Source organism: Furipterus horrens, unplaced genomic scaffold (genome assembly GCF_987537825.1).
Source record: "Furipterus horrens unplaced genomic scaffold, mFurHor1.1.pri manual_scaffold_4, whole genome shotgun sequence".
Classification (NCBI taxonomy): Eukaryota; Metazoa; Chordata; class Mammalia; order Chiroptera; family Furipteridae; genus Furipterus; species Furipterus horrens.
In genome coordinates, this window is record NW_028327174.1 from 73,365,589 (window position 1) to 73,382,446 (window position 16,858).

Genomic DNA, 16,858 nt, shown 5'->3' on the forward strand with positions numbered 1-16,858 from the left:
TGTCTGCTGGGAGGTGGTGGCGGGGGCAGGAGAAACTTCTTGTCCAGACCCATCTGGTTCCTCATTCCAGTCTGTTCTCATCTATTAACACATCTTGTTTAGAGTGTAACATTCTATAAACCTTCCCATTAGAAATGTCATGTGAATGCAACCGAGACACCCCAGGGCCAGCCATATGCCACACTGTTTTGTTCTTTTGTGTTGGATAGAAGCTGTTGAGTCTCCACCTAGTGGCTAGATATCCGAAGAAGGGAAAATAAGGGAAGATTCTGGCCACCTGGAGAGTAAGATGATATTTAATGTGCACCACAGGCATTTGGTATGTGATGTTGGTAAAGGATCTGTGGCTGCTTGCCTGAAGAATCACTCACCTTCTCTATCTGGACTGAGTAATTGTCATCTGGCTGGTGCACTGGAAAGTCCCATTTCACAGGGCTCAAGATGTGTAAGTTACTCTGGGTCTTGGTCTGCCGGGAAGGTTTGCCCTGGCACTCAGTCTTCTTGGCCTTTTGTATCAAAGCAATCCTATTAATCCTATTCATGAAATTAGTTATGCCCGCAAGGACTTACCAATTCTTACCAGGCTTCCCTTAATCCCTGACATCTCTCAGCCTCATACAATAGTTTCTTAGTCTATGCTATTTTCCATTTACTAAAGTCACTCCCAGTTCTTTAACTTTTTACTTAAAACATCCATGTCAAGTCTATTACATGGGACCAGAATCTGGGAAACTGTGCAATTTGAGTGCTCTGCACATTTTTGATTAAAATATGGCTCTACATGTAGCTTGTGACCTGGGACATAGCAGCAAGTTCAGACTCAACCCAAAGAGATGGTCACCAGTGAAATAACTCCCAGGAAGGGCCCTCATTTTTCGACTTCATGTGAAAGGAGAAGGTGAGTTCATTTGGGGGGCCTGGGTGAGGTGAGGCATTATGAAGCTGTTGCAGAAGTCTCTGGAGTTCTGCTCCAGGCAGTCAGAACATGGGGATCCGCAGAATGGCCTGCAGCCCGTGAGCAGGAGACCACTCTCCTGTGCTGGAATATGGCCTTCCAACATCTAACATTTTGTCCTCTGCTTTGACATGTGTGCAAAGTCCTGGCTTGATGAACTCTGATGAGAAGGACACTATGATTTCTCATTTTACCCTCATCCTCTCCAAGAGTTTCCAGAATGCCATGCCTCAAATGCGTCTACACCAAGCCTCTCGCTAGCTCGGTCACTTTCCCCTTCTTGTCTCACTCCCATCAGTGCCAAAAACTGTGTTCTACGTCTGGGTTGCAACATGGTCCCCAGGCAAAGCACTCTACTTCCTCTTCCTAAGTGCAGAGGTTGAAAGGATGGCTTAGGGAAGGGGGGCTACATCCGGTAAGAACTGCGTGAGGCTTCCATGTGACAATATGAGCAACCCATGCCAGGCCCCAAGTTAGGCATGTTACTGACGTCATTATCCCAACGTTGCTAAGTTTCTGCCACGTTGTGCTATGGTCCCTATGAGAAAGGGTTAATTAACTTTTTAAATAGCCTGTAAATTGGAGAGCTGGGCTTCAAATCCACTTGACTCTGACCCAAAGCCCATCGTCTGGTTTTCCTATCACAACCCATTGCCTCCTTATTATTTCAGTTTCCAGCAAATTCAATCTTTTTAGTCATCAGTTTGAATAATTCAGACAGACAGTCACCTACTGGTGCATATTTCTCTGGGCTATGGGAAGAAATAGAACTAGTAAACAAGCTAAAAATATAATCTATCAAAATTGTGTATGTAAAACCTGTTTGTAATGCCTTCTTCTTCTTCACACCTTCAAATCTTGGTGATTTCTGCTTATTTAATGATTGTCAACAACATGTTCATCCTGAAACCAACTGCAAGTCAGGGCCACTAGAGGTCTCTACTCAGAAGTTGCTGTACATATTTATAGAACATACACCATTGCACATTATACACACCCATCCATGTGAATACACGTATTCCTCTTTGTTATAAGGTTTAGCTGTTTGAGTTATGTACAGATGTGTTTTTTCTAGTTTGGCAGGCTTGCTGTGAATATCACAGCACAGGACTTCAAACATAATGCTCTTGCTTTCAAATCTTGTTTTATATTATAAATAATACCAGTTCTGAATCCTTAGAAACATTATTAAAAATAAACAGCAGGGTATTTCAAAAAAATTTTGAGTCTGTTTGAAATAAGATGAAATTAAAATATAATATATGACTTTTAATGTGAGGCTTATAAAATTGTTTTTAAGATTAAGAAAATCCAATTTTTATTGGACTCTGAGGGCGTAGAAGGCTCCCTAGAATCCTATGCATCATGATGGCAGAAGGAAGCTCCTTTGTCCTCACTCTTTTGGAAGGCCTGCTTCTTACTTAATAAAAGAGGCAATCTGAAGCCTGAAGCCTGCCCGAGGAAATCAGCTTCCCACTGTAACTAGAGACGGACCTCCAGGTAACCTGATGATACATACCAAGACTGACAGCAACTTCGTCTAGGGAGATGGTGGTTTTCTCAGTTGACAAGGGGTAACTTGGATAGCGAGCTAGAAACTTCTGGCATAGGAGTCCTAAACTTTTCTGTTTTCTGCTTGGCCTTCGCTTTTCAAATTTGTCCACAGCACTGTTCCCAACAGCATGAAGCTACAGAGGGCAAACAGAAGGGAGCGGGGAGACGTTGCGGTTAACATCCTAATGGAGAAATAGCAATGGGTAGTACTGGCAAGTTGGGGGCACATCTCAATCCAACCATCTTAGATCAAATACATTTCCTAAATGAATTTTCTTAGCATTCTACCTATCGCCTTCTCTGGACTGAAGTTTTTCTCCTTTGCAATTTGAGGCTGACTCTATTGGTCAAAAGCTTAAACAATGAACAAAGCGGTCATTTATAGGTTGCTACACTCTTGATGATAGTGTGTTGTTGCACTGTAGATCAGCATCACTAGGAGCTTGTTAGAGATGCAGAATCTCAGGCCTCATCCCAGACCGGATCTATCAGAATCTGTCTTTTCATAAGATCTCGGGTGAGTTCTACTGACAAGAAATTTGAGATGCACTGGCCTCCACTGTGTCATTACACTGTTTTTATACGTTTACAAGTGACCAAGCGTTGATGGAACTGAACAAGAGCAACTAAATCTTATTCTTCCTTATTCTTTCTTATTGCAAAACTACTGTCCTTGTCTCATCAACCCACATTTGAAATGGGCTGAATTCAATCCCAAAAAAGTAAAAGGTTTTTCAACAAACAAATTCAAGGAGAAAGGCAATGTGATTATATCAGTAGCTTCAGAAAAAAATAATTTAACACATTTAACATCCATTTCTAGTTTTCAAAAATGCCCTTAGAAATCTGGGAATGGAGAAATTTAATAAAGTGTACTCATAAAAACCCAACTGCAAATATCTCTATTAAAGAGAAAACCTTGGTCATACTCCCTTAAAATCAGGAAAATGATAAGGATGCTCTTGTTCTACATCATATTAGAGACACTAGCCAGTGCATGAGGATAAGAAAAAGAAACTAAGACACAGGTATTGGAAAGGAATAAATAAGCAAAACTTTCATTCTGCAGAACACATGATTGTTTACACAAAAAACTCAAGACTCTGACAAATTATTAAAAATAGTAAGAAGAATTAGCAAGGTGGCTGAAAAGACAAGACTCTATTTTAAAGCCAGCTGCATTACTATACAATTGAAACTGAAGATGAATTAAAAAGATATGATTTATATTAGCACAAAAAGAAAAGATAAGGTTTTTAGGAACAAATTTAGCAAATATTTATTTGCATAAAATATTAAAACTTCAATTTTTCAATTTTAAGTAAACAGACTTAAAACTTAGAGAAACATATATTCATGGATAGGCAGACTCAATATCATAAACAGGTTAATTCTCAAATTAGTCTACATGCAATGCAACTACAATTAAAATCCAATCTAAAGTACATAGGAACATAAAAAGGGGAAAGCAAACACAGCTCACATACTATGAAGGAAAATAAACTGAGGTTCTTGCTTTACCTGATATGAAGGCTTATTACAATATGGTATTGGTCAAATTGGCCAACGGAACAGAAAACAGCCCAGAAATAATGCACACACTAATGGAACTTTGACATATGACAGAGGTAGCACTAACTCCAGGGAAGAGGAAGAACTGAATAAATGATACAAGGACAATTGATTGTAAAGAAGTAACATAAAGGGAAAAGATAGGCATCAAACTGAAATGTATCACCTGTAACAGATAAAGGTTTAGTGTCACAAATATACAACAAATGCTACAGATCAATAAAAATCAGCAAAGAACACGAACAGGTACTTCAAGAAGAGGAAAAAACATGGTGGCCAGTAAAGATATGGAAAGCTTAACCTCATTAGTAACAAAAAAAACAAAACCAAAACCAAATGAATACCACAAAAATATACAATTGTACACACACTGGATGGGCAGAAATTAATTTGAGAATTTCAGGTGTCAGAGAGGATGTGGATCAATACATGTTTACACATTACTGGTGGAAGCAAACAGCACTTGGGAAAACAATTTGGCAATATTTTGTATTTGAACATCCAATAACCTCCTAATTCCACTATTAGGTGTACACCATAGAACAGTAAGTAGTTCTCAAACTTTCTGGTCACAGGATCACTTTATATTCTTAAACATTACTGAAGGAATATCTTTGTAAAAAACTGGTTCTTTACTATCTTTTGATGGAATATCTGGTCATATAAAATACACTTATTATTTATGTAATGTCCTTAATACCCACAAATCTACCTTCCAACCAACTCCCAAACCAGAACAATACTATTAATTTACATTTACATACCCCACAGAGTAACCTCTCTCTTGAATTTATCTTTATCATTTCCTTGTCGTTTTTAATTCTCTCTCTCAAATACGTGTATCTTCCTACATAATATGTTGCTTAGACTTGTTCTGTTTGGGTTTTAGTCTTCTGGGACTTGTTTATTTTTCAATCAACATACAACAAGTCCTCGCTTCAAATAACATTATTAGTTTAACATTGTTTTACTATAATGTTGGTGAGATGATGTAGACACTTAACTTGGTTTATATCAATTAGCCTATTGTAAAACTGTCTGTTTTTAAACTTCATTTTTGCTTCAAGTTGCAGAACCTATTGACAATGTTAAGTAAAGATATACTGTGTATCCTAGGATTCATTCAGGTTCTTGTGTGTAGCGGCAGTTCTCTCCTTTTTACTGTATGATAGTCCATTGCACAAATAAACTGCAATTTATTCATCCATTTCCTGTTTATAATGATTAGGGTTGTTTCCCCAATTGTGAGAACAGGAGCTCTACTGCTATGATACTCTTGTTCGTGTCTCCTGGTGAACATACTTGGGAGTTTCTCTAGGGCAGTGGTTCTCAATGTGGGATCTGATATGTATTCAGTTACACGAAAGAATCTGTTAGTTCTACCAGTGCAATAAAGTGTATAAGCAGATTCAGTTAATTTGGTCTATAAATTTCAAGCTGTAGTTTGGGGCATCTTCTTTTCTCTAGTCCCAATTCATTTATTTTGGTAATTTTCACAGAATAAAAAAATCCACCAAAATGAGGCAAAGTGGAAGAGAAATAACATTCAACTCTGTGGGTAACTTTCCTTAGCAAGTCTGGGAAATTGCCTGATGGGAGAGTGAAAATTATTGACAACTGATTTTTTTTAAAAGTATAGATATGTTGCTTATTCAATAGTTCTGATTTGCTATAGGACATGTAATTTAAAGATAACTTTAAAGCCCAAAACCAACAAACTGAACATAGACGAGGATAATAAAATTTCCCAACTCAAAAATATTTAGATTAATATTATCCTTATAATTGGAGTAAAATTAAATAAACAGCAGCATCTAAAAAACAAGTTCCCTCATTAAATCAAAATTACTAAATATCATTGCTTAAAACTTATTTTTAAATGTGTACTGGTCAAGGGAATATCATAAAAAGAAAGCATTCATTGTGAAAAATAACAGTGAGAATTCCATTTTAGCTATATAAAAAAAGGTATTAAGTTTAATATTGCTTTTGGCTTGTCAATAGTAGCTAAAAAATGGAGAATTCTACGATTTTTTGAATAATCAAGTAAAAAATTTAAATTCTATAAAAGCCTCTGGGAGAACAGCACGTTTACCTGCAGAGAATCTGTAAACACGTCATCCTTGTTCTCAATGGGTCTGAACAGTCCCTTTTTCTTCTCCCAATCTCTTATATCTGGGCTGGCGGCACTAATGAGCATCTTCAGGTTAGCTGTGGGCGTCCACGGTTCCGTCTGCTGTCTGTCAACAAGCTTAACTGGAGTAATGGGATTTCTTTCTGGAGTGAAGATTTTTTGCTTTGATAAGTCAATTGGTTCGTTTTTTATTGGAGTCTTCGGGGCCATCCTTGATCGATCAACAAATACATTTTCCTATTTTAAAAAAAGGGAGTTTTTAGCAAGAAGGAGAAAGGTCAGTTATCAACTAAGAGGAGAGTTAGTTTTCACCATGAAAATGTAACTGACCATATGATCAGAGCTGGAAAATGTTAGGGGAGGACTAATGAAAACAGACAGAAGGATTCGTGGGACTCAAGGAGGCTTCAGTGAGAAACTGATTACAATCTGCTACCCTTTTACACATATTTTTCATGGCATCTCTGTGGAAGAAGTCATGAGTGTATCTGTCGCTGGTGGATACTTGTAATAGTTGGGGATGGGAAGGGCAAATGTGAGTTGAGTCCATATGCTCTTAAGTGCCATATTTTTAAAACAGTGTAAGTTTGCACTAATCAGTGAAGAGCAATTATGTTTTTTTAGTTCCATGTTTACCAGTGTTAATACAGCAATTAGTAGGACCAATGAATGGAAGTGCATCCAACAAGATGTACATTTTAAGCAAACCTGGAGAGCTGTCTAAAGCTATTCCCTCAAAGCAGTTCTTCTAAAAACACCCATGGTGAAGGACCAGTTTTTAGTTTTTTAACTCCCACATATTGATATGTGGTCTTACTTCACAGGATTCATATGCAACCCCCATTCCATGTGACTCTCCCCTTGAGTTTGCCAATCAAAATGACCTATAGCTTGTTCAATAAGGAGAGACCACTGACCACTGGTTTAGATGTCATGGGGGCAATATCAAATTGCTGTAATGGTTTCTAAGTGCTTAACTTTAAAGTTCTGTTCTTAATTTTTTGCAGCTTGGTAATAGTTTGTGGAGTAGAACTTACCCTCAGATCATACTTTGAATAGAATGCCTTAGATAATTTTAAGAAAAGAATAATGATGGGCCCATTATGTCCATTGTAAAACAGGACTGTGTACAGAGAACCCACATTTGGAACTACCAAGTACATGATTAAAACAAATTTCTTTCCCCTAAAACCAGTTTTTGGCATTCAAAAACAGATTCTGCTTTTCTTATAGCAGAATTCACCTCCAGGCAATAGTGTCTTATATAATTCTGAAAGTGGGTGAGTTAAATATTTGTCACTCATTTCCTGTCCACATATCACTCTATAGCTACTGCACGCTTGGATTGTGGCTGAACAGTGGTTTAAGAAGAATTTCTTTCTTTCTTTCCTTCTCTCTCTCTCTCTCCCTCTCTCTCTCTCTCTCTCTCTCTCTCTCTCTCTCTCTCTCTCTCTCTCTTTCATTCAACATGTGAAGAGGGAAGGAGGGAAGACTGGGCGAAAGTGAAGTTTGTGTGAGCATGTCAACTCTTGTTCCTTGGATTAGCAGAAGCTGCCAGCTAGCCACAGGCAGGTTCTGTCCTCCTGTAACAGGAAGGAAAAGGGTGGTGATGGGAGTGACAATTTCTCATCTTACTGGACAGCAGCAGTGAACATCCAGCCTGGGGCACTGGATATACTGACTTCTCTTTATAATCTCCCCATGGTAGGCAATTCTGACGAAGTCTTCTACAAGGGAACCCTTCAGGGAAAGTTTTGAGTGTTTACTATTTACTATTTGCCAAACTGTGTTTCATGTACTTTATGTATATTAACTCCTCATCTAATCCTGTGACCTTAGTACTATTATTATTTCCAGTCTACAGATGAAGAAACTAAGGCAATGAGAAGGTTAAATAACTTGCTTGAGGTTACATAAAACCGCATTCTGTATATAAGTAATTGGTATGCAAGAAATAGCTGAAAGCAGGAGTTTCTGAAATTCTGCATCTAGAAATAAGATTGTCCTAGGTGCCAGTTGGGAGGCAGTTATCTTTGTCACAGCTCCAATATATAGTACCCAGCAGGCCCCACTAGTATCAATGGAGAGCATTCTGCCATAGGCAGAATGGGGAAGCACTTCTGCATGCAGGCTCTGGGGCCAGCTACTTAGCAGTGTGAGGACGGGCAAGTTCCTTTTCCAACCAGCCTTTAATTCTCTCACTGAAAGTGAAGTTCATAAAAATACCAACCTCAAGGGTTATGAGAATAGTTCCTGGCATCAAGTGAGCATGCAGTAAAACTTAGCTATTATCTTTTCCCTGCTTTCCCATTCTTTATTACCATTCATTCTGACATGCAGAGCTAATACAGTTTGTTTCCTGGGTGTATGTCTTGTCTCATTAACGAGACTGTGTACTTTTGGAGGTCAGGGAGTGAGTTCCACATGTCTCATTCCTCACAATTTTTGGCGCAATGCCCTGCCCTTTATAGGCACTCAGAGAACACTGTGCTGTGACTATCTAGTTATTCAAAAAGGTATCCCTACAGCCCTGGCTGGTGTGGTTCAGTGGATTGAGTGCCAGTCTGTGAACTGAAAGGTTTGCTGGTTCGATTCCCAGTCAGGACACATGTCTGGGTTGTGGGCCAGGTCCCCTGTTGGGGGCACGCAACAGGCAGCTGATTGATGTTTCTCTCCCTCTCTTTCTCCCTTCCTTCCCCTCTTTTTAAAAATAAATTTTAAAAACTCTTAAAAAATTTTTAAAAAGATAGGCCTACAGTAGAGGGTGTGGTTTAGGCTTGCTAAGGCAGAGATTCACCCCCCCCCCCATCTCTATGTTCCATGGTACCTGTAGCCACAGAAAAGATACACTCCTACTTTTTCCCCACCGGGGAGCAATCCAGATAGATCATTTCCTCCAATACTTTGACATATTCTCACTATAGTTTAAGTATTACAGGTGTACCTTGACTTATGAAGTTATGTCCTGATAAGTCAATCGTAAGTTGAAAAATATTGTAAGTTGAAAACGCACTTAACAGACCTAAAGTACTGTCAATCATAGCTTAGCCTACCCTACCTTAAATATGCTCTGAACACTCACATTATAGGGGTGTGTAACCCCATCCTAAGTTGAGAAGCATCTGTAATTGCCTTCCTCTTCTCACCAGAAGCAAGAGACCCACATAGTCACTTAGTAGACATGATGGGATGTGAAAACACAAAATACAATATCCCAAAACACTGGCAACACAGTACACTGTAGAGTATGGGTTGTTTACCCTGCGATTGTGTGGCTGGCTGGGAGCTGTGGCTTGCTACCACTGCCCAGCACCATAGAGAGAACATCGTACTGTCTGTCACTGGTCCAGGAAAAGAGCAAAATTCAAGACTCGAAGTACATTTTCTACCAAATGCATATCGCTTTCACACCATTGTAAAGTTGTGTAATTGTAAGCTGAACCATCTTAAGTTGGGACTATCTGTAATTAAAGTAGGAAGGAATTAGGTTACCGGTAGGTTGTGATGGTATCACCCTTCTACATCAAAAGAAACTCCTAGCAAATTGTTTCACGAGGTCTGAGGTGGGCAGAAAGTCAACTGCTATCTAGTCACACCCTACTCCACCTACCTGTTTTTCCTGCAACCCTGACACTGTATAAGGCAGTGGAAAGGGGACTGAAACAAGGATTTGGAAACCTGGTTTTTTGTCTCAGCTCTGTATCTTTTTCATACTGAACAAATTGTTCATCCTGTCTGGGACCAAGCCTCCTGATCCATAAGATGAGGTGTTCGGACTAAAGTCTCCACCTCCAAGGCTTTCCAGCAAGGCTGCTCAGGCGGAGTGGTAGCCACTGAGATGCAACCAGACCTCCTTAGGAATGAGTGATTCATTCCGCAGCTGCTGAAAGTAATGCCAACAGGAAGCCCTTAACTGGAAGACCTTGGCTGATCAGGGCTGACTCACCTGGGGTCATGTCCCTCCCCAGGTGTGAACATGCCTGTCTGGTAGAGGTAGCACTGATATGTAAGAGCCTGGCCGCCTTGCCTGACTCACGACTACTCTGAGGGGTCATCCCAGAACTCCCCGTAGGGTCAACTCAGGCTTCCACTGAAACCCTGTTGCAGATCTGCCTCTTCCACTGTCCACTTCTGCTGCCTCCGCTTCGCTTCGCTTTGCTTCGCTTCCCTTCGCTTCCCCAGGCATTGATCCCTCCAACCTCCCGATAAACCTCCTGCACACACACTAAGCTCCATGCCACATCTGCTTGCCAGGAAATCCACGTGCAACACCCTGGAAATCACTTCCTTCCTTAGGAGCCTGGAGAGTACCCAGGACTCCGGTTCTCTAGTTTCCGTATGTAAATAGAGGTAATACACACTGCCATGGAAATACTGTGAGAATCAGATCAGATCAGATAATGAAGGTGAAAGCAGTTTGTAATCTGTGAAGTGCTATACAAATGCTCATCATTATTATTAATTATACCAGCGCTCCGACTATGTTGTCTGCTGCCACAGAAAGGGCTTGGTGGTTAAAATATCTTGGTTTGAGTCTTGCTTCTGTTTCAGACATAGCTTTGATCATGTTAACCTCAAAAAATACAGTCATCAGCCTTGTCAAAGCCTTTGGCAATATTGTGCTAACCTCTTTACAGTTCTATCTCATGCAAATTCCACATTTTGCCCCAATGGTCCACTTGCTTTTCTTAAACCTACCCTGCACTTTATCACATCTGAGCTGTCCCTCACACCGTCACTTTGTCTTTAATGTCATCAGCCAAACCTGGCCTGTTGAAACCCTATCTATTGTTTAAGTCTCCTTGCAGACTACCCGTTAGGAAGTTCCCCTAGATACTGACTAAAAACTCTCCTTCCTTTCAGAGCGCACTTTCTAGAATGAGTAATCCACACTGAGGGCTTTCCCCTACTCATATCCCAGGGATCCCTCAAATTATCACAGTGGGTTCTGATCCACCACCGCTTCTCACTCAGGTCACCTTTCAGCTGCCAAATCAATGGCAGAATACCTACCTTACTTGACCTCGCTGCAACAGTTAAGACTGCTGACTGTCCTCTGCTCTACAAAACTGTCAGTCCTTCTAAGATAGCAGTCTTTCTCCCTTGGCTCTCTTCTACTTCTCTGTTCCTTGCAGTTTCCTTCATTCGTTTCTCTTTTTTCCACTCTTACAAACCTCAGCCCTCCCCTCTTCTCTACCTGCTCTCTGGTGTCGCTTGCCACTCTCATGCCTCATGCACATGGTTTTAAAACCAACCTGTATTCCAATAATTCCCACGTTTGTGTCTGGCTAGCGCCTTCCGTGAATCCAAAGTCAGGCAACCAGCTGACTTATTTACCTGTAATCACACAGGTACAGATATATATTTCAAAGCGAACTCACCTTCTTTCTAACCACTCCCAAAGAGATGAATGATGATCAAAAAAATCTTGTGCCCACTAAGTCTAGGCATTGCCCCTCTATAGACTGCCCATTTCTACTTCTTTACTAGTTCCTTTCTTCTCTACTTGCCTAAGTCTTAGCCTTCATTCCGTCAAGCCCTAGCTCAAGTGTTATCTCCCTCACAAAGCCCTCCCAAAAGCTCAGTCCTTACTGCTTACCTCTTCGTCCCAAATCGTCCATTTTCTCCTTTTGTCATGCCTAAATGCACTGTAAACAGTTTAGGAGAGTTGTTTATAATCCCACAACTGGGCACAGTGAAATTGTGTAATCAAGTTGAAAACTCCTTTATGTTTTTAAAGTCAGTTTCTCCAAGAATAGTAAAAAGATGCATGAATAACAGAGTACTTACAGGAATTCTTCACCAGTCAAGAAAGATAAATGCCAACTGACCCACAGGACACCAGAGCAGGCATCCCTCTGAGGGTTTCAAGTAGGAACAACTCAGCACCACGAATCCGTGGCCATGCTCAACCTCTCGAACGTTTCTTAAATGGCCACACTTCGTGTTGTTTCTCCTGCCTAAAATGTCCCTGTCACTCTTATTTTCTTTTAGGTTGGACATCCTCAACTCTAATGTTAGTTCCTCTGAAGCCTTCCAACTCTGCCTAGACTCCTCATGAATTTATTTCTTGCTCCTCTGTTCTGTGGGGGCCGCTTTGTTGCCACTCCTATTACAGCACTTACCAAATCATAGTACAATTGGTTTTACGTGAGTCCCTGGAAGTCTCTCAGATAACTGCGGGCAGTTTGAGCACAGTGTGAACAGTATGTGTTGCTGAGTGCTCAACAGAAACCCAACAGGGGAGGTGATCTTTAGTAGCTGCAATTCATGGAAGAAAGAAATCGGCTTAACAAGGTTGGGACTTATTAAATCACTGTACCCCTAGAACCTTGACATAAATATTTATTGAAAGACTGAATAAATGTATCTGTTTAAGGTGACATAAGCTAATAAATGGCAGAAAAGAAACTCAAACCCAGCCCTGACTCCAAATCCCATATTCTCACTATCCCTGGAAATCCTTCACAGCAACAGAAAAGACAGATAAAAGCCCCTCCATGTATCTGGGCAGAAGCACACTTCTCATCCCTTGCCTTCTCTTTGAGAGGGAAATAATACCTACTCAGACGTTCCATTTCAAACATTTTAACCACTTTCCCACTCTCTTTTGAGTCACTTGCACTTTTCCCCCAAATCCATTAGAATGTGAAAGCTCAACTGGACATAGCACTTACTGTTGCTAACTGGAGTAGAGTGCCCTTGTTGAAGGCACTTGATAAAAAGTCATTGACCCAGAAGGAAAAAAGTGGGCACTGACTTAGGCTTCCTATAAATACACATTTTTTCCCAAGGGTGTCCCATCCAAATAATAAAAGACAAAGTTTTGCTCTGAAACTCCCAAAGCCAAAACTCTGAAACTGGGCATGTCCACCCTCATACAGCTGGGGTAATTTTTTTTGAAAAGTGCTCTTTAAAACAATAATGCTTTGGTGCACTTGTTATCCTAACAAAAAAAAAAAATTGAACACTAGGTGGAAAAAAAACCTCTTACATGCAAAAGCATTCAATTTCATACCTATCTAAAATTCACAGTTGTCAAATATTATTCAAAGAGCCATATAACAGGTTCTCTGCAACTAGGCAGTTTCACTGTTGATGCTAAATCTAAAATTTAGATCAGGTTCAATGCCCCAGGAAGTTGCTATGCTCAGATTTATATTCAAGTTTTCTACAGACAGGTTTATTACATCTATTTGCCTTTGCCTAAAAATGCTTAGATGTTTGCTACTACCAAGCTATTACAGCTTTTTGGTAGGGCACTGGTTGGTGAGTGTTAACTGTGCTGATGTGGGTACGGTGATAGTTTAGATATTGCTATGGCCAGTTTACTTAGTAATGTTTTTTGAAGACATCATCATAGTCTTAAAAATCACAAGGGTGCAAAAAAGGAGTAATGACTCAGTGCAAAACTAGACCAGCAGGAGTACTATAAGTATTCAAAGAGTATGTTGGTGGGCTCAGTCATTTACCTCCCTATAAGGTGAATGGAACAGCCTCTAGGGGCTGATTAATGGGTATGAAGAACACTTCATAGCACTTTAATAATTCAGCCTTTAGCCCTGACTGGGGTGTGGCTCGGTGGATAGGCCCACATTGTGGGGTCAACGGTTCGATTCCTGGTCAAGGCACATGCCTGGGTTCTGGGTTTGGTCCCCAGTGGGGGTGTGTACATGAGGCAACCAATCGATGTTTCTCTCCCTTTCTCCCTCCCTTCCCCTCTCTAAAACTAAATAAATAAATAAATAAATAAATAAATAAATAAATAAATAAAAATAATAATCCAGCATTTATAGCAAAGAATCTAGTTTCCTGGGAACTGAGGCTTAATATTTGTGCACAGCATTAGCTAATTCCAATTTTGGCTAGAAGTATTACATACTTTTGATTGCGGCGTCCAGCATATAAATGAGTCATATAAATTGGTTCCAACACTACATCTAACCTAGCCTCTTTCCACTGCACAATGACTGAGAAATTCAATGTTCTAAATGCCTTCAAAAAAAAAAAAAGTGTAATTTCTATAATGTTCATCATAATTATTAGGTTTATAAGACAAATACAAGTGGCATATTGAAACACAGCTGAATTACCCATCACCATCCTAAATGTATTAGACCTTAGTACACTTACCTTTTGTGCATTTTCCCCATCTTCAATTGCAAAATCTAGTCTCGGCTGCCTGGGGTTGATCAGGTCTTTTAGTGTTAAACAATTTACTTCCATCTGTAATGCACAATTACATCAGAAAATAATTTTATAATTAGATGCTTTCACCTCCAACAAAAATATCTATTTATTACTTGCTCCTGAACATGAACTTCCCCTCCCTAAATTCGTCCTAGGAATTTCCAGGAATGTAGCCACCCCCGCAACTCTCTAGAACGCACAAGAACGAATATAAACACCCACTAATTAATTACTGAAAACTTGGGAAGAAAACAAATCAACGAAATAATAATTTTTTTTAATGAAAAGCAATAGAACAAAATAAAGTTACCAAGTCAGAAGGGTGTGGGCCAATGTGTCAGAAAGTACAGGGTCTCCTAGGTCAGTTAATTTTGGCGCAAAGAATTGGGAGGAATTCGGCTTTGAGGTTTGAATCCGGGGGAAGGAAACCTGATCGCTATACCAGATCCATTCAGTTCTTAGCGCAGCCCTTTTCCAGGCTACCAAGTAGACCCCAAGGATAAACTCTTACAGTGAAGCCCGCAAATCGTGAGCAAAGGTAAGTCCCCTCTAATGCCGGGCGGGGGTAAGGGCTGGAGCCAGGACACCCCACGCGCGCTGGTCTGGCGGCATAAATTCCTCGATTCCCCCGCCAGCCGACGAGAGGAGGGGTGGCAGGCTGGTAGCCGGGTGGGAGGGATCCCTTTCCCCCGAGTTCCCGCCTGCCTGCCAGCGCTGGGGCCGCACGCTACTTACTCCCGCTTTGCGAAGATTTTCTGCTTCTACCTGGACCTCCACGACCTCACACGCGCGCGTGATCAGCGAGGCAAGGCGATCAGTAGCCGTGCGGCGACATCGGGCGGGGAAAGCCAGGCGCGCAGACCGCAACTCTGAATGTCCTGCGCAGACGGGGACCCCGCGGCGTCCGGATAGCACTAGCGTTCCGACACACTAACTGTGACTGAGATCTAGGATCGTGGTCCCCGCTAAAACACCTCCTCTGGCGCCTTGATAGCGAATTTGAGAATCCACCAATCAGCGGTGGCCGGCAGGGCGGCACTGGCCAATCACGCGGCCTCATGGCTTGTGCTCACCGCCCCTCGGAGTCTTGGCGCTCCAGGCCGCGCGTTTTGCCCTCACCCGCCTAATTGTTGCCGCCTCGGCCCCCTCCCCCTTCCGGGTACCTGGAAACCTCGGGTCCGGGAGCCAATTCCAGCTGAGGACGCTGGCCCCGGCGACCGCGGGAAGCCAAGGTGGGGGCGGGCGGGGGGGAGGAGGGCTCTTTTGTTATGCATAAAAGACCCGCTCAAGTCCCCTAATCTTTTCGCGCGGGGAGACCGCGGGCACAGCCGGGGAGGGGGCAAAGCAGATGGAGTTTGGAAAAACGATATACACTTTGGATGCTGCTGTCGCCACCCCCTAACCCCAGCAACCTGCGCAGAAGCGAAGTTGCCCAGGCTTGTTGGGGCACTTCCTAACACCGAACGCCGGTGTGACACGTGAACCATGGTTACCGCTGTGCTGCGAGCAGATGGCACGCCGGTTAGCCCTGCAAACTAGACTGCCAGCCGAGCCAGCTGTTTTTTCCCCCTTTTCTTGCAAGTCCGGAAAAGTTTCTTGGTGGTGTTCCCATTTCAGAACATCGCCAATAATTAGTGGGGAAAAAAAGCATTATTAACGAATTCTTTGCAATAAGGACTAGCATTCTGGGAGTCGAGAAAATTTCCTCAACATTACTGATTCGTATTAAATGTTTCACTTCCTTCAACTTTAGTTTCATATTTAAAATATAGCTATTGCTAGAGACGCGTGTGTGGGCATGTGTTTTAACAGACGTTATTGGTTAGAACAGTTCTGAATTTACAGAAAAATTGAGAAGGTAGGACAGAATTCCCGTATATCCGGCAACCAGATCCGCCTATTTATGAACATTTTACGTTTGTATAGTACTTTTGTTGAAATTAATGAACTGGTAGTGATATAGTATTCTTGACTAAAGTCATTCCCATATTCAGATTTAATTGTTACCTAATGCCCTTTTTCTCTTCCAGGGTACCACTTTACATTTAGTCTTCGTGTCTCCTTAGGCTCCTCTTGGCTGTACAAGTTGTCATATGGTACTTTCCTCATTTTTGATGACTTGTAGAGTTTTGAAGAGTAAGGGTAAGTCATTTTGTAGGGTGCCTTGCAATTGGAATTTGAGACAGCCTTCTTTAAAACATGTCTACAGACGTTTCCATACAAACCATATACTTTGTAGAAAGGATATCATTCTCCTTATTACCTTTTTTCTACCAAGTGCTCCACTTTCCACCCCTCACTTCCTGAATGTGTATAATTTTAAACGAACTGTCTGCAGAATTCAGAAAACTCAGTCTAGTCCTTCACTTTGTACTGTTTAGATTGCTGATAAAAACAGCCTAAAAATCACTGCTAGGTCATATGTTAAAAAGACAAAAAAGTATGGGAAACTT

General features: G+C 41.2%; 1 protein-coding gene across 1 annotated transcript in view; it reads right to left on the reverse strand.

The window, feature by feature from the left end:
* Window positions 1-15,324, reverse strand: part of E2F7 (E2F transcription factor 7) — a 37,150-nt gene extending 21,826 nt beyond the window's left edge. The window contains exons 1-4 of the mRNA XM_090275658.1: window positions 15,141-15,324; window positions 14,349-14,441; window positions 6,177-6,452; window positions 2,475-2,643 (exon numbers count right to left, since the gene is read on the reverse strand). Of these exons, the coding sequence (XP_090131784.1) occupies window positions 2,475-2,643; window positions 6,177-6,452; window positions 14,349-14,441 (538 nt within the window). The 5' untranslated portion in view covers window positions 15,141-15,324. The remainder of the gene's footprint in view (window positions 1-2,474; window positions 2,644-6,176; window positions 6,453-14,348; window positions 14,442-15,140) is intronic.
* Window positions 15,325-16,858: the final 1,534 nt, after the last annotated feature.